Source organism: Taurulus bubalis (assembly GCF_910589615.1).
Source record: "Taurulus bubalis genome assembly, chromosome: 10".
Classification (NCBI taxonomy): Eukaryota; Metazoa; Chordata; class Actinopteri; order Perciformes; family Cottidae; genus Taurulus; species Taurulus bubalis.
The window spans coordinates 22,198,197-22,216,479 of record NC_136598.1 but is presented as its reverse complement, the minus strand read 5'-3'; the positions used below and the strand labels follow the sequence as shown (position 1 = coordinate 22,216,479).

Here is an 18,283-nt window from a genome sequence, read left to right as displayed (position 1 = left end):
TCATTGCGTTCCCCTGAAGGGGGTTATGGAGTGCCACGCTTAAAGGCACAATAGCACCGATGGACCAGATGAACGTTGGCGGTTATGAAAACACGGAGGTGCAGCTGATCTAGTTGCAGCGGTAGAGCTGCAGAGAACCGTGGCAGAGATGCAGGGAACTGCCTTCACACAGTCTGTCTGCCTGTGTATCTGCTCCAGCTGGCTCCCTAATACACACACACACACACACACACACACACACACACACACACACACACACACACACACACACTCTAGCATACTTGTATTGTAGACACAACACCCTCGCACTTTGACAATGAATACTCTCACTCAAGCACACATGCCCATCGCACACCGTACTTCTCTGCTGCTGCTCCCATCCACATAATTGTCCTCCATCCATCACTTCTATTATTAACCCACACACACACACACACACACACACACACACACACACACACACACACACACACACACACAGCCTCCCCAACCCCCCGTCTTTGGAACAGACAATGAAGCAGCATCACTGCAATTCCTTCTGTCTATCCATCTTTAGATTCATCATCTTCATCATCAAATTTCTCTCTATATTCCCACCCGCCCCACACACACACACACACACACACACACACACACACCACACACACACACACACACACACACACACACACACACACACACACACACACACACATACACACACACACACACACACACACACACACACACACACACACACACACACACCCTGATGTCTTCCTCCTCTCTCTTCCTCTTTCTGTCCAGGCCCAGGACTTCTACGTGGAGATGAAATGGGAGTTCACCAGCTGGGGTGAGTCCAGTCTCTCATTCCAGGCAGGAGAAGCAGTCATGTACCGACCAGTCCGAATTAATCCTGTTATCATCTCCCTCTTGGGCGGAAGAGGCCTGTCTCTTCCTATTGCACTGGACACTGATGCTCACACACTTAATGCACGTCTGTGATTTTGGTTTTAGAGTTAAACGGCGTGTGCGTTTTAGCTAAAGTGCTTTAAAAAACCACAAGTGGATGTTATTTCACTACTAGTCTCCATAGCGGTTTTGTGACTAATTGTATGTTTTTGTGCGTAAATTGTTTTTGCAACGACTGAAATGTCTCTGTTAACATGGAAACACCAGAAAGCTGCATTCAATTCTGTACACATCCATTACAAAAGGCACAGTTTCCTTTAAAGCCCGTCTGTGTGTTGCCTCAGTGCCGCTGGTGTCTCGTATCTGCCCCAGCGACACCTACAGAGTTTGGAAGAGTGGCCAGTGTCTTCGCGTTGACACCACCCTGATGGGCTTCGACCAGATGACCTGGCAGAGAGGAAACCGGAGCTTCATTTTCAGGGGACAAGGTCAGAGGTCAAACGCTTGACTTACTGCGTGTGAATGTGTCTAGTCTTTGTGCTATGTGAAGCTAACCGAGAGTGGTATCCATCTTCTCAACTAACTCTCGGCAAGAAAGGGGTTTTGTACAGATCCCCAAAAATAAAAAACATTTAAGATAAGATGCCAAACTTTGCAAATAAAGTTAGCATGTGTTTGTAATTCTGTCTCGCGCTGGCTATCTCAATCTCCTTTTCTACTATCCTCCTTCCTCCTCCACTATGTGAGCACAACGATTATTTTATTATTATTTATTTCACAGTAGTGTCATATTGTATTAAACAAGCTTGTGGGACATCATATGCAGCGAGACAACACGGTGAAGTCACTGGTCCAAGTTGAACAAAGCTTAAGTTTAGGAAACTTTATTTATCAGTCACAGGTTTTATTTGAAGTATATGTGAGATGGAGCAAATATACAGTCTCTCGACATCAGTCATCATCTCCCTTGACTCTTCCTTACATGTTCATGTGTGTTTGTGTCCCGCAGCCTCACTTGGCACGCTTGTATTGTCGCCCTTTCCCACTGTCAACGTCGGCCTCTCTCGTGCCCACTCACGTGGCTCGCCCTGTCTGTCTCCCGCTCAGACTCCAGCGCAGAGGTGATGGAGGTCGACCACGACAGGCAGCTGGTGTTCTGCGAGACCCTGTGTGTCTCGCAGAACACGACGCCTTCACCTGGCGGCGGGGGGAACGGCGGCGCCTGCGGCAGCAACGCCGCCGGTTTGGGCCTTCTGGGGGCGACGCTGCCCAGCGACGAGCAGGTAGCAGCCAGGCTGTCGGCCGCCGTGGTCACTACCCAGCTGGACACCCGCAACATCGCCTTCGAGAGGTCAGACGCCACGCTGATGCACACGGATTAGAATATGAGAACGTTATGCTCATGATTGTGAGCACAACACGCTTCATTTTCAAGGAGAAATCCCAGCTGATAAAACTAATACTTAGCTGTTCTTTTCACATTTTTTATTGATTTTTTAGATATTAAGAAAGATGTGCACACTACATGTACATAAAGATACACATGCACATAACCATACAAATACAAATAGATAAACAAGGGTATGTCTACACATACACACATATATTTACCCTCACATATACATTTATATGCATAGAGTTAATTAATAATACACTGCATTGCATTTCTGTCATTTCGTGGCACATTTTTTTCCGAATTTTTGTGGATAGCTGAGCAAAATTAGATGATATGATGGGTCAGTGTCCAATGAAACTGTAACAGAAAATCCATCAGGAAATCATATTTCATGTAACTCCATTCAGAATCCAAGAGCAAGGGCATCAATCTCACCATTTTGCAACGATATTGAACAATCATACTGGAAGAAATCTTCCATTGAACAAGCACAAAAGTCATTTTCTCCACCAACGCAGCCTCACTACAACACATTGTATTTCAGCCTCAGATATTTTCTGCTCTGAGCGCTTGGCATTCTTTTTTCCCTAAGTGGAGAAAATCTCTCTTTTGTTGTTGAATTTCTGACACTCTTCTGCAGCAGCTGTCTCCTATGCTACAACCCACAACCGAGTGCAACAAATTCAGGCACGTTCTCTGGTGGCTGTATAAATGCATTTTCAGAAACAGAAGAAAACACTAAAAGAAATAGAAGCAGTAAAGGGGGAATAGGAGACAAGAAAATACCTGAAAGAAGGCTAACACACAGGAGTAAGTGTGTTGTGGAGGTAGTGAGGCACAACGTAGCTTCTGGCTGTGTGAATCAGCCTCAGGTCACTTAAAATAAAAGCTCAACACTGTATTGCAAGTGAGTTGCACAAAGATGGAGAGGCAGATAGCAGCACAGAAAGTCATGGGAGAGGCAGTCAATACAGAAGCCCACGAGAAGAGGAATGGAGAAGAGGTGTAGAAAAGAAAATTGGATGAGCAGGAAGCGTGTGTGCAGTCAATTTATGAGCTTTTTATTCTGCTAACGGTACAGTTTTACGGCTCAGTTTCACATAATCAAAGAAGTGGAAGGTGGAAAAAAGGATGGGGGCATAGAGGAGAGATTGACTGATGTGACAGAGAAAGAGAGAGGGATGACAGAAGAAGGAAAGTGTTGGGCATTGAGGGATAGAGGAGATAATCGTAAAGAGAAGGATGAAAAGGGGAGGAGAGGAAAAGGGGGCGAGGGGGAGAATAAGGGAAGGGGCAGAGAGAAACGAGAGAAGACAAGCAGAGAGAAACAGGGAGAGGAAGATGAATGGGACACAAAACTATGGGGGACAAAAGTACAATATGGAGGCCCAAACAGGGAGTTGATGGTTTTTGGAGGCAGGCGGAGAGAAAGCATAAAAATGGACCATGGAGAGACACAGTGATAGATGGGGGAATCATGGAACAAGACGCAGAGTGAATGTTAACAGATAAAAGGCAAGGAGATGGAGAGAGGGGCGACAGAGAGAAGTGAGAAGTTGTCGTGGTAATCATCTCCCTGTCAGACTTGTAACTCAGTGTCACCGCGATGTGCATTCTCCCTGGTCAGCACTCCTGTCTACATGCCAATACTATATTTATGATGCTTTAGTGCAAATAACTTTGTCAAGCTCCACAGACATGACATCCACCTCCGGAGTTGATACGTCTTTACGCAGCCACGCACGACAAGGAACTGCAGCGCTGCAGTTTTGCTGTTTTCAGGGCTGAACTAAAGGAGTAACATCATGTGCTGCTGTCAAAGTGTGGCATCGTGAGAGTGTTGCTGCAATTCCCAGGAAGACCAAGAAGTTTCCTCTGGCGGGATGCTGCTTGGTCATGAACCAAAGTATTGGACAAATTAGAAAAAGTGCTAAATTAAAAGTCAGAGGATAACCACAGTAACTGCAATTCATCCTAAGGGGAACATGAATGTGTGTTCAAAATTCTGCCACCGATTTCGCCACACCAAGAAAGGTTTCTCAGACATGCCAGTGTCACATCATTTACCATATGCTGGAATATACCTGATATCATGTCAAAGATACCATGACCTTTCAAATATAAGGGCTAATATGGGGCAATGAAAATGCAAACTCTGTGGTGGGGTCCTGAAGGACTTCCATGACGTCAATAGATCATGAGGATGGGATGTGCCTCACTAACTTCTGGGCAGACTTCCTGATTGCACACGAAACTGTTGAAGCACAGACGACAAACAAGGACAATGGCTGACATGTTTTCTGGCTGCATATTACAGAGAAAACAGAGCCTGTGACTTGCAAATGTATCTGTATTCATGATTTCTTCTCCGGTACATATCTGCAGATTGCTTAGGAAAACAGAATAATGTTGTTGTTGTCGAGACCACAGAGAACTGACGTGTGGCCATGTGTTGAATCCTTGTCGCAGGAACAAGACGGGCATACTGGGCTGGAGGAGCGAGAAGACCGAGACCGTGAATGGATATGAAGCCAAGGTAGAGCGCAGGCGCCTCGGACAGCTGTCCACTCTGTCCACAGAAAGCACCGCTGCCGGAGCTCCATTTGATATTCCCACGAAAGGCCACTCCACTCGAAGAGTTTCATTTCCAGAAAGAATCACTCCCACGGCCATTTTCAAACTTTTAAAGGACATAACCTTCTGCGTTTTCAAATAATGACGGATGAATTTCTGAAACCGGATTTCTTCCCCCTAAAGTGGGGGGGGGGGGGAATGCATCAGCCCTTAAAAGACCAGATGGCCTATCAAAATGTAGTTAAAAATAAGAAGCCTATCTATCTACGCAGACACATGCATTACCTTGACCCCATTTGTTTCCTTGAACCCCTGGAGGGATAGATGGGAGTCAGACACCCAGGACCATCTGTCACTGCTGGTTTAAAAGCACTTCAGACAGGCTCGACAGTAGAATGCTGCTGCCTGAAAAGCATCTATGTTCTGCATCATTGATTTAGAGTCACAAACGTAAACAGACAACCCCCGTTGGAGGTTTCTTTACCTCTTGCCTCCTCTTGTCCGTCGGCCAGTGTAAACTCGGAACCAGCAGCCTGCTCAATTTTCAATCGGTACTCCCTTGTTGTGATCGCTGGTGAGGAAGTCCAGTATTCTGCTCTGAGCTGTGGCTCGAAGAAGTTGGTCCTGTATGAGGAAGCAGACAAAATAGGTTTTTTTTGTAAATGTTAGATGTAGGACAAAAACAGAAAGCTAAAATGAGTTTTTCTCCTATTCTGACAAATGTAAGCAGTGCCATTTATGCGGTAAAAATGAGGGCGCTCTAACATGTACATGAATAAATAATGAGGAAAACAAAAGGCTGAGTCAGTATTGCCCCAATTTATTCATTATTTTCTCACCCCTATTTTTTTTTTTTACTTTTTCGCTTCTGAATCAGTTTTGTCGCTCCTTTTCTAACATCAATCTACACCTCTAATGTATATGTTGGGGTCACACTATACTCAGCATTGCTGTCCTACTTTAATACTTAATGTCCTACTTTCATGTTTCTTATAAACATGGTTGTGAGCTCATGACATGTTTCATGTATTACTTCTGTTTGGGATCCCAGACTGTAGAACGCCGTTCAATACAACGGGTTCTCAACTCCTCCATATATGTGATTGTTGTCGACAGTACCTGCTACACAACAATGCCCCAATATGTTATTGGAGTTTCAGAAGTTTGTTAATCAGAGATTAAACAGTGAATCAAGACTTCTCTGGGGTCTATGTATTAGGTTTTAATTAGGTCAGAAAAAGGAATAGATGCATGATTTTTGCAATGATCATTATTCTCCTTATTATGTCTCCTCTTCTTTCAGGTGTTCGCAGCATCCAACGTGGAGCTGATCACCAGGACCAGAACTGACCATCTGTCAGACCAGAACAAGAACAAGACAAAAGGTACGTCACTTTACGTTGTCAAGACATCGTCACCTCTTAAGCCATCAAAGGTGTTCCTCGTGTGCAAGTACACACCTGCACACGAGGAACACCTTGATGGCTTTAGCTGCAGCGGTAGAATCTCTCCGTTATCCCCTCTGTGCCGCCGGAGCCCTCCAGCCTAAGTGCTGCATCATGTCCGATAACCGGGTCACTGATGAGTAATCCCGCTCACCTGAGCTCGGTGAGATCACCCCGAGGCTCCGGCTGGCGGCCCGTAACGTCAGATCGCTGTCTCCGGCTCGTTTTCTGGTTCAGATCATAAATCAAACAGGATTAGCCGGCTCCTCTCCTGTCGCTGTCAGCGAGCATCAACCGTCACATGCTCCTCGGAGGCCTCCGCTCTCCCAGGTCACAATCCCAACCTGCACTCTGCCAATATACAGGACGGGAGTGCTCCTGGACGCGCCTCACCGACGCCTGCATGGGTGACTCACTCCATTCGGCCTTCCCTTGTGCTACTCGTCATCATTTTGTCAACACTGTAGAGAAGACTTATGTATATATATACTTATATGTATATATCCGAAGAGAGACACACACAATATATCTTGAGTCAAGCAGCAGCTGTACACTGATCAGCGGTCCGAAGGTCAAAGTGTGAACACACACACCATGGCACCGCCGTCATTAACACTAATTGGTGGACCTTTGCTTTGCTTTTAGCACTCATTTAGTTTCTGGTTAGTGAGGAAAAACCACAGCACCACTTCTGTCTGGAAGTACAAGCCACACACTCACATGTTGCTCATATTCCCCTCATATCCTAATGAGCTGCTGGTATTCCTATTGCACTCTGACGGTCATTGTGTGACCCTGAAATCGTGTGTTCTCAATCATTTTTATGACAGTTAATGGACATTTCACACAAGAGATTTCTGTATTTGTGTATTTTTCTGTGCTTTTCTCAGTGGCCCAGTTATAAAAAGGTGACGTCAGGACTCAGCAACATAGGAATCAACATGTGATGCCAGTTGTGTGGTCACTGTCTATTAAATCTGGTCAACAGCACCCACACGGTCCTGCTGAGGCAGACTAGCTGAGCTCTTAAAAGTTAGATGCTTGATTAAATATTTACCTAAGATGTGTTTGTCCAACTGATACTTGCTGACTTTGTTATGAATTCTTAATGTTGCAGATAAATACTTCAGATTTTATTTTTGTATTTATATGTAGCTAATTTAAAGTTCCCCTCCACTCAAACAATGTGTTTTGCTTATTGGTAATTGGACCTTTGAGCTTCACTATGACGCTGTGTCAGAATGATGCCGGTGCAGAGTTTCTCTGTGGTCACCTTAAACTCAGTTTAATACCTCGACATATAAACACACAATGTGTGACATCACAACTAATTTTAGACTAGTTTTGTGTCCAACAGTTGGTAAGGTAATATGTTTGCATATTCTTAGATTATGGCTTCATAGAGGGAAAAGAGTAGAGGTAGCTTTATGAATCTTCAACCAGGTAAAAAACATCAAACACACAGTTTTATGCAATTATCGTCTAATGGTGACGGTAAGTCACACATGTTGCTGTGGAGACTCTATATTACTTTGAAGTGGACTTTAATCAGATTTTTGCTAGAGTAAGTAGATGTTTGGGTTCAATATATACATTGAAGGCACTTATACTGACTACATTGTATAAATATCTTTAATTGTGACTTTCAGGGTTTCATTGTTCATGAACTCCATATTGCCGCTAGTTTCAGATCCACTGATATTTCGACCATATGTTGGATTTACTTCAGTTAAATTCAGTCCAGTGTGGCTCTGTTTCTGTAACACTGGCCCGTCGCTGATGATTAGACCACAACACAAAATGCACTAAGTTGTCTTGAGCGAAACATTGTGGAGCGGAGTGTCACCACAGTGGAGATTAATGAGCCCATTCGTCATCATCTCCTGATGGACGAGCACCAAGTGAAGCCAGCTCCGGGCGCTCTGTAGTGGAGGGAGTGTTTACAAAACTCAGACTAAACCAAACTGCTGCTTGTCTCTGGGCAGGTGGGAAGACTCCACTGCAGAACTTCCTTGGGATTGCTGAGCAGCACATGGGACCTAACAACGGCGTAAGTGGACACTTTATTTACATGTTGAAATTGCAATTCTAGTGTTGTCCTGTGTTATGTTTAAATTAAATATGTTCAAACCCCAATCTAATGCATTTAAAAGCACAAGCAGGGAACAAGGATGTGTTGGGTGATTAATGTGATTAATGTGATTAATGGGTGCTGGTGCTCAAGAATGAATTATGGTGTAATCGTGGCATCATCTCCTTCATTGGGTGTGGATAGTGTGTGAATCCTGGTCCATCAGGAGAGCATGCCTGCAGAGCAGAACAATAAGTCAGGGGCTCCGACCTCCTCTGAAATATTGATTATGTTTTTTTAATTTGTTTCTGCTGGAGAGCTTCTATGACGCATATGTCCCTCCCTCCGTCTTTGTGGTTGTTGTTGTTGTTGTTCCCCCTCACTGTCACCTCTGCTCCTCTCAGCTTCATGCCTCTCTGTCCTCTCGACACAACTTGGTGCTTTTATTTTTGGCTTCGACATACGCTCTGCAACTATAAAGCTGCAATGTTAAATTGAGTGTGAAGAATTGACTGCAACTGAAAGGAAATTTCCACAACATGGAAAGAATGCCGTTCTTCTTTTTCTCAAGTCGTTAGCAGGCTCTGCCTCCTCCTCCAGACTTGGTGCCCTGCCTTTGACAGGTTTATGAAGGTCAAACAGTAAACAGGGAGCAACTAATTAGAGCAGCGAACCAACAGACGCATCATTTACTGTAACCACATGAAATACTGCAATAAGAAAACTGCCTCGTCATTTGTTCTCAAGCTCTGGCTTCTGAGCAGATGTTGCTTTTGTTTTTTTCATTGAGCTTTTGAAAATGCCAGCAACTAAGAGGATAGCCTTGAAATCCCAGTGGGTGCTGAGTGTTTTCTCCGTGACAGAGAATAGCAAATAAAGTTAGTTTGAAATGCCAGAGGCATTTACAGTATGGATCACGGACAACGTTGTTACGTCAGGTTTTTCTTTCATTATTTGACTTTCTGCAGGCCCTGGTGACCCAGATGACGTGTGCCGGGATCACCAACCCCGCAGCGCTGACGGCCGAGGAATACTTCAACCCCGGCTCGTCACCGACTCAGAGGGACATCGGCCACCCGTGCCAGCTCACCACCAAGACCCAGAGGTGACACAGACAGACGGCGACAACAGACAGGCAGCCATGCGTACAGTGAAGTCACCGCCAAGTGCCAGAGCTGACAAGCTGATGGACAGAGAGGAGACAGGCTCACGCGGACATGCAGGCAGAGTAAAGCGAGCCGATCATGGCAGCTGACGGCCGAGATCCTGGGAACGACAGACAAATAATAGAGTATTCAAACAGCTCATGACAAGTCATCTTTTCTTATATGAGCAAAGGAAAGATTAAACAAAAATAAGATGTCCTGCAGTTTCTCTCAGTATAAATTGAGGCATTTTCTGTTATTTATTTGTAATGCAGCGAATGATGCTGGTTTTCAATGATCCTGCTCCTCTAATCCACCTGCCAACCTGTTGTGCAATCATCTGCCCCGTGTTCCTCTAACTGCCTATCAGCCTCGCTGTCTTTTTCATTTGAAAGTGTCGTTATTCTTTGGCACTCAATAAACAGTGACGGGACATCGTGAGAATGAAGTGTTGGAGGTTTCAGAGCAGCCTCTCAATGCTGTGTTCATTATCGGACGAGTTAAAATATAAGCATTGATTGGCCTCAATTTCCAAACAACTCAGCAGCTTGTGGACAGCCAGCTGATGTGATCAATGTCTGTGTGTGTGTGTGTCTGGTGAAAGAGCTCATCACTTGATGGAGGACATGAATTGCTTCTGCACCTCATCAGCATCCTGAGGTTGTGTTTGTGTTCTTGTGTCCAGGTTTAAAGCCAAGCTGTGGCTGTGCGAGTCCCATCCTCTGTCCCTGGCCGAGCAAGTGGTGCCGATCATCGATCTCATGGCGATCTCGAACGCCCTGTTCGCAAAGCTGCGAGACTTCATCACTCTGCGTTTGCCGCCTGGCTTCCCCGTCAAGATCGGTGAGTGAGACGGATGGGAGCGTTAAATAAGGGGGACGATGGGAAATTAAAACAGATACAAAGATGGATGGAAAGAATTGAAGACGGAGAGATGAAGCGAGTGAAATATATGCTCCCTTAAAGTAAAAGAATTGATATCAGGATATGCATGATGAACCGGGTGATGAGACTGATGCAAAGAAGAAGGCCGCCTCCTGCTCACGTTCTCTCCGCTCCCCGCAGAGATCCCGCTCTACCACATCCTCAACGCCAGGATCACCTTCAGCAACCTGAACGGCTGCGAGGAAGGCTCCGGCGTCCGGGCTGACAACGAAGTGGGGGTGGAGGGGGACGGACAGAGGGACGTCCCGAGGACAGAAACCCCGTCTCCGGGCAGCGACTCCTCCAGCGTCTCCAGCTCCAGTTCCACCAGTAAGCACACACTGCCACGCACTTTATTTGTTGTACCGGAGGGGCCTTTTTGTAAATCTCCTTCTTCAGCTGATACAATTACAGATGAGGTTCGGCTCAACTGTATATTCAGCAGATTTATTTTCAACGAGCCGTTGTATAAATCTCCACAGAATCTGGGTCGTGCAGCTGCGTGATAACTTACGAGGAGTATTTATCACGTTGGACAATAGGTTATTTTCTTTATTAAGTTACGTGTGAGATTATGGTTTCCTCATCATTCTACCGCTTCTGAACTGCATCCATGCAGAGGGACGATATCATTTATTGTGGGACCGCTCCAAAGGAACCTCTTCATCTTGAGTTATAGTCCAGTAAAAATACACACAGTTGAGTCAAATAGTATGCAAGGAAAGGGACCTGATACGACTTCTTTAACTTTGGGTTTATCTTCCTTTCACTCAGAAATGACTATCCTGTGATTCCTTTCCTGCTCTCCTCCTTTGGTATCATCTCCTCTACTGTTAAATATCACTTCTTCCCTCTCTTACAGATGTGTATCAGCAACGCTGCTCCTGGCTGTAGTATTTGACAGTCGGCCACACAGGGTTGTTATTAAGAGTCCGATAAGTCGATAAGAGTCAATAAAGTTACACCACTGTGGATGAGAAGGGGACGTAGTCGTCGGGAAGTCACCCATTGGTTTGTGAACTGTGGTTTTGAAGCCTTTTGGCCATCGCCATCTTGTTTTTTTGTAACCACTGAACAGACGTGACCATATTTGGACGGCGGAGGAGGGATGCCGTGGGAGAGAGGCTGTAGCCACTCCCTAAAACACACCATGCTTGGGACCTTAATTTACTTTAAGACAAAGTTCTTTCATTTGCAAATTCCTTTTTATTCAGGGTTGATGTGAAAAGAGATGGGAGATGTCACAAAGTCATGGGTGCGCAATAAAGTACAATGTGTGAACTGAAGCTGCGGCCTGCAGGTCGTTAGACATGACTTTGCCCTTTGCCGTGTGTTGCAGTGTCGTGTCGAGCCGGAGAGATTCCCCCGTGTGTGTTCGAGCCCCCGTCTGGGTACTCCATGCTGACAGGGGGCAAGCAGAGAGACAGCATGAGGGATGAGGAGGAGGACCTGCTGCAGTTCGCCATACAGCAGAGTCTGCTGGAGGCCGGCTCCGAATACGATCAGGTGAGCTGCCTGTGAGAGGAACTGTTGCTGGAAGGTTCAGTTTAATTTCTAGGTCCAGCCTACAAATTAAGCTCGCTAATGATTAGCGCCTTGGCTTTAGTTGGCTGTAGTAAGCTAGTTAGCTCTGTTAAATCCATCACTTTTTCTCTTGTTTTTGGAAAAGCCCAAAAAATTGACATCATGCACACTTTACACACATCAAATGTCCAAAACATGACAGAGCTGGTCGTGCCGTGTCACGTTTGCTACGCTACGATTGGACAATCGCTGTTAAAGGGCGGGGCTTGCAGCCAATCAAATCAGTCAATTTAATCTCACATTTGATTGTGTTGAAGATGTTGGGCTTTTGCACTTGTAAGTAAGTGTGTTCCTCTCCTGCCTCCTTGTAAAGTACTACATTAGCGCAGGTTGCAAAGGTTTTTCATAATGCTTTCAAGGTTCACAGAGCCATGTTGCCATATCAACCGAGCTGTAAAATCCAGTCAAAATGACAGCAGGCAATTCACAGATAAATAAAGCAACAGCAGACAAACAGACACAGTGCGGCAGCAGAAGAGCGACCACTTTCAAAATACAAACAATCAATGCTGAAGCGAAATCAATAAGCAGAATAAATTGCCTGCGATGTGCGGAGCCGAGACCCATTATACTCAACACGGCCCCGGGATAGGTGCTGTTTTAAAAGTCCCAGAGATCCTGGTCCTGATAGTCCTTGGCCTTCTTCCAGAGGTACGGGGAGAGAAGTATAAATAGTCTGTGTGAGACAGGTTGGAGAACATCCTCAGTGCTTTCTCCGCTCGGCTGCAGGACGGCAGGCAGCAGCCGGGTTTGTGCGGTTCGTGAGGCTCAGCAGCCTCCGGTCCTGAACCTGTGTACTGCTGCTGCTGATAAATGAACCTTTTTTTATTACAAATCTAATTTGGATGCAGGACAGGAAAGGACCTTTCATGTCAAACATACAAAGTAATAACGACTGTACAAATTGCTTATCATCTTCTTAAAATACCATAACGTCGTCATTCCCCGTCTTTCGTTCCCATTTTCCTTTAAATTTATGACAGCGAGAATCTTAACTTGCAGTGGCATGAAAGTGTATTCAAAGGCTGAGGATGCAACCCTATAGCTCGGTGATACATGTTACAGAATAAAAGTAAATATTAAAAATATTCTAACTAGATTATAAAACAGGGTCTTCAGTAGAAACTTTGTTGTGAAATCAGGCCAAACATCCAACCCTCAAAGAGCGAATGGTATTCAATGTGTAGAGTTTTTAACAGGTGCCGATCAATATTAATAGCGGTATCAGTAGTAATAATAATGCACAAAAGGACCAAGACCAGGGATCGATCTAGCTCTCATTCAGTCAGTTCATAATTCATAATCAAGCCGGCTTGCTGTGTGTGAGAGGTACTTTATCATACATTAACAGGGAAAGGCCTGCAGGGAGGATGCCGTTGTGTTACATGCACCGTCGTCTCTTTATTCGCCCACTACCCACTTCCTGTGCCCGCTCTCTGACTTCCTGTGCCTCCTCTTTGTGTCCAGGTGACCATCTGGGAGGCGCTGACCAACAGCAAGCCAGGAACACACCCTCTGCCCTGTGACCCGAGTCGTCAGGAGAGGTCAGACGTCTCTTTTTCTTCAATCCCATTCTTTTTTTCTCTTTATCCTCAGGCTTCCTCTCTGTTCTGTACATCACTGTATAGGCCAACCCCTCTATTATCAGGAGAACAACCAGGAGCTGCAGATGAAGTCGGATAAACGCATCAGTCGTTAAAAAATGAATGGGACTTTTATCTTCAAAAGAGCTGGAAATCTATAAAAAAAATAAACACACACACACACATAAATCTCCATGACTGTCAGGACAAAGGCAATATTTCCTGCTTTTCCTTCACCTATATTGTCTCTGACTTCCTCCATTGTCATTCCTCACTGTCTTACAGTCTTCCATTGCATTTTTTTCCATCCTGCAGATCTTTCCCGCCATCCCTGACTCACATCCTGTATTCCTGTCCTGTCCTCCCCGACTCCATTCTCTTATCCATCCTGCTATTCTCCTCTCGTCTCCTATTTGCTGTGTGTGTGTGTGTGTGTGTGTGTGTGTGTGTGTGTGTGTGTGGAAAGGGGGAGACTGGAGGATGGGAGAGTTTCCTGCTTTCACAGCCGACAGTACGGCTGTTGACTTAAGCGCGTTATCTTTACCCGGTGCTTTCTCCCCCTGTTTGTAGGGGAGTGGATGGATACGCAGTCTTTCGCTTTTGTGACACAATCTTGCTGTTGCAGTGTTTACTGACATCGGCGTTATGATGTTCAAGGAAACTGCGGTTGTGGTGTTCTTTAATTCATGTCCTGTAAGGGGTGAAAAAAAGAAGCAAATGCAATCTCGGCTGTTTTGATTGAACATGATTGTTGAACTTATCGTGGAAACACCTTGAAACTAAGTATTCTGCGTGCGAAAGTATTTTGACGTTTTAAAAAGCCAGTTCAACATGTCCTCTTTGTGACAAGAATGAAATGATCCCAGAAAGTGAGAAGAAAACTAAAAGTGAACCTAGAATGGAGAACATGGTACCGCTTATGGGTAATTACCGGTTTATAAGACGCTGACCTTTGGTTTGCCAGGTTGTGAAGAAATCCCAGCACGACATTTGCTTCGTCTCTTTACATCTAAGCGTTGGTGAAATATTGATGAAGGGCAGTGGGTCCAACATAATGTTCTTAATACGTATTAAGCTGTTCAGATGTGGAACAACAGCATGTAAAAGTAAAGTAAATACAATATTGAACAAATATTTGCTTTTGGGGTTAAAGCGGCAATTTCTGTCAAAACTAACTAACTCATTTAGAATCCGTTTCATAAACAATATCAAGCCGGGCTCTTTCCTCGTATGGATCAGCGTCACATAAATGACTCCAAGCTACGTTTTAGTCACATATCCGTCTTTTTCCTAAACAGTGTCCTCTGTCAATGTCTTCTATGCTACTTTCTAATAAACCATCAATTCTACAGCTAAGCACGTCAATGAAGTCATTGCCAAAGGTCAAAAGGTCGGATAAGCCGACAGCAAACGTTTTAAATTAATGTTGATAAATCCAGTCTGCAGTTGTGAAAGCAGTTAAAGGAGCTAAATGCTAAACTCCTGATCGTCCTTGGCCGTCTTCCAGAGCTACAGCGGGAGAAGCATAAACAGATGTGGCCAAACAGGTCAGAGCACATCCTCAGTGTTTTCTAAGAAGGAAGGCAGCAGCCTGCTGTCCTGAGCTCTTCTCTTGCTGCTTCAGACTGCGACAAAGTGACTTATTTTTAATCAAAGCTCTAATTTGGAAGCAGGACAGGTGTTAAAGGAGCATTCAGCAGGCATTGCATGTAAAACATATCAGATTAACTGTAGTACAAACCGCTTATCGTCTTCTAAATCACACCATACGGTTGTAATTTCCCGACCTGCAGTGTCATAAAAGCTTACTCAGAGTTGAAGCCTGGGAGAATGTGGATGGTTTACACATCCAACCCCAGTTTGGTGCAGCAGCAGGACAAAAGCAGCATACGTAGAAAACTAAAGTGGTCTGCTTTCAACGTGGACGCGTGCCTGATCATTCCATCATTTCAATATTCAAATATGCAGAACAATAAGGAAACACGTGTTTTATGAGGGGGATTTTGTGAATAGTTATATCTTTCATTAGCGTGGTTGCCAAGTGGAAGTTTGACTCATGTCTCGGGTACCAGAATGTGTGTTTTCATCGTGGTCGAAGCTCACACAGCTAGATGTTCAAGTAGTCAGTCATGTGACTTAATACATCAACTAAACTTCTCCTTTCCCTTATTTGATTAACATAATGTACTGGAATGAAACAAAGTGCCGTGCTGTCATTCCCAGAGCGGCTGCTTCACCCTGTGTTCCTCCATCCTACCCAGAACCCCCCAGCACAAGCCCCGCCCCCCCTCCAGCCTCTGCTCCACGCCCTCCAAGAAGCAGCCGACCGCCTGCAGCTACGACGAGCAGCTTCGCATTGCCATGGAGATCTCGGCTCGAGAGCAGGAAGAGGCGGAGCTCCGGCGGCGGCGGGAAGAGGCCGAGCTGCAGCGCATCATCCGGCTGTCACTCATGGAGAAGTGAGAGGTTGAGTGGCGAGCCCAGCAGGGGTCTGAGGAGAGGAGGGAGGTCCGGACCAAGGGCACATGGGAGAAAAGGGCAGCAAAGGCTCCTTTTAAAAAAGCACACGCTGGAAGTAAACAGCAGAACCATCTCGCTGGTTGCATGCGACCAATTGGCCTCCTCCTTTCTCTCCCATCTCCTTCTCCGGACCGTTCTCATGAAGCCATATACAGTGATCTGGTTCTGCAGCCTCAGACCGCCAGAGAGAGAGGCGTCTTTCTGGGGCCCCGTGGTACGGTACTCTCTAGGCCAGGGCCAGTTTACAACCGACAAAGTTTAGTGTCATGGATGAGTGTGTGCGTGTGTGTGTGTGTGTGTGTGTGTTTCAAAACCAGCTCTCAGCACAGTTGTTAACAGGTCGCCTTCTGTCCTGAAAACATATTGACACACACACGCTCAATGTTTTGCCACTGAGTCGTGTGGTTTTCAGTCTTAACTGATATAAAATCAATTTAAAAAAAAGAGTAGGACCAGTGGTGTCGGAGAATACTGTAACCTTGATCAAGTTGAGTTGAATGTCGACAAACCTGACTTTTAATGAAAACAACTTCTTTTGTTTTTTAAATGACTGACTACAACTTTTTTTCTTTTTTTTGTTGCACAAAATCCAGATGTACTGTATTTAGCTTGTTGGCAGATCATGTACATATATGACTGTTGATGGATGTAGATGACGAGTTAGAGCACAAGCTAAGCTCAGGCCAGCTCTAGGTTTAAACTTCACACTGCAGGAGCACAGATCGGATTTCGGTGGTTTCTCACTAACTTGTATGTGACTGAATGGGTTTGTGGCTGGCCTGTGTGTAATTACAATAATAAAGGGACTTGATAGTGGTTTTTAAGTGGATTGTGGAATAAAATTGTTACAGAAAATGTGTCAGTGTACATTTTGCATCCTCTCACCTTACATGAGCGGATGATTTCCACGGTACAATGTGTGTTTTTAGCATGGTCTGCACTCGCGTGAGGTTCATTTAGTCCGACTTTGGGTCGAGCCTCGAGTCCTAAATATCAGAGGACGTGACCCGAAAGGATCACTGGTTCCACGGCACAACAAAATCTGAAAATTGGCCCCAAAAAACAACTGTGGAGCATTATGTTCTTGGATTGGAAAGATTGTTCAGTCTGGCTCTCATAATTGTGAGTCACATCATATTGCAGAGCTCGAGGCTAACCACCGAGGAACACATTTTGCAGTTTTGTTGCACGGGTCGACAAGGAAAGCTTGTTTTTTTTCCTTGTATTATTTCTTCAAAAGAAATGTACAACCTTCTCACTAATATCAGCACAAACAGAGGTGAACCACCTCTGCCTTCTCTCCAATTCACATTTAAGCTTGCATAATAGATATGTTATTCAGTTTTTTACTTTCTAAAAGAGATGCAGCGAGATGTTTTCATGGTGAATGCCGGGATTTGAGTTAAGACAATGATTCAAATAAACATCTTTTTGGAACAGCGTGGGTTCTTTTTTATTTTGAATTACAGCTTTCCACTGGAAGCTACTCTCCCGGTCCTCTGGAGTGAAGGACGATGACAAGGGCAATTAATTTCTCACGAGATAGAGAGAGCTGCCGCGTCACTCGGCACCAGAGAGTTGATCTGTTTTTAGCAGCTCCCACCTCCATCATCCTCCCCGTGACATGGACTCCCAGCGCCTCAGCCTAATCCAAGGGGGGCTATGCCTGTAGTTATTTAAGGCTTGACAGGGAGGAACAGGACAGCTTGGAGATTCTAAACCATCCAAGAAACCCCACTGCTATTTGTGCAAAGGCTGCTTTTCTGTGCTTTGGCGGTGGGCTGATGCAAAAAGAGAATAAAAAAAAATATTTTTTTTAGGATTTATCCCGGTGAATCAGCAGTATGCAGCCGCAACTTCTCCAGCGCCCTGACTCAGCTCGACGTTATGAATAACATCAGGACGGCGGAAGCACTGGGCTGCAGGCGTGTGAAGTGAATTTGTAAAAAGAGCCGCAGACAAAACAAGGCGTGTGTGAGAGAGAGAGAGCGTGAAGCAGAGCGTCAATATGCAAAGAGGAAGGACGCAGCGTAGCTCCCTCTCGGTTCCTCTCCACAGATTGTTTTCCTCACTATTCAACTAGTTCCTGGCCGACTTGGGCCAGGAACTAGAATTTGGGACACAGACTGTTAAAAAAAGTCATCCTTTAA

The 18,283-nt window shown here is 45.1% G+C and overlaps 1 protein-coding gene across 2 annotated transcripts in view; it reads left to right on the top strand.

The window, feature by feature from the left end:
• ankrd13b (ankyrin repeat domain 13B) overlaps window positions 1-16,076 on the top strand; it is a gene marked incomplete at both ends in the record, with an annotated part of 31,241 nt that extends 15,165 nt beyond the window's left edge. The window contains 12 exons of one of the 2 annotated variants that reach the window (XM_079224767.1): window positions 787-832; window positions 1,236-1,379; window positions 1,999-2,242; window positions 4,757-4,823; window positions 6,165-6,246; window positions 8,292-8,356; window positions 9,346-9,482; window positions 10,208-10,365; window positions 10,588-10,776; window positions 11,786-11,952; window positions 13,498-13,574; window positions 15,875-16,076. In XM_079224767.1, the coding sequence (XP_079080893.1) occupies window positions 787-832; window positions 1,236-1,379; window positions 1,999-2,242; window positions 4,757-4,823; window positions 6,165-6,246; window positions 8,292-8,356; window positions 9,346-9,482; window positions 10,208-10,365; window positions 10,588-10,776; window positions 11,786-11,952; window positions 13,498-13,574; window positions 15,875-16,076 (1,578 nt within the window). Of the gene's footprint in view, window positions 1-786; window positions 833-1,235; window positions 1,387-1,998; window positions 2,243-4,756; window positions 4,824-6,164; window positions 6,247-8,291; window positions 8,357-9,345; window positions 9,483-10,207; window positions 10,366-10,587; window positions 10,777-11,785; window positions 11,953-13,497; window positions 13,575-15,874 lie in introns of both variants that reach the window. The other variant, XM_079224768.1, reaches the window with a different exon arrangement.
• Window positions 16,077-18,283: the final 2,207 nt, after the last annotated feature.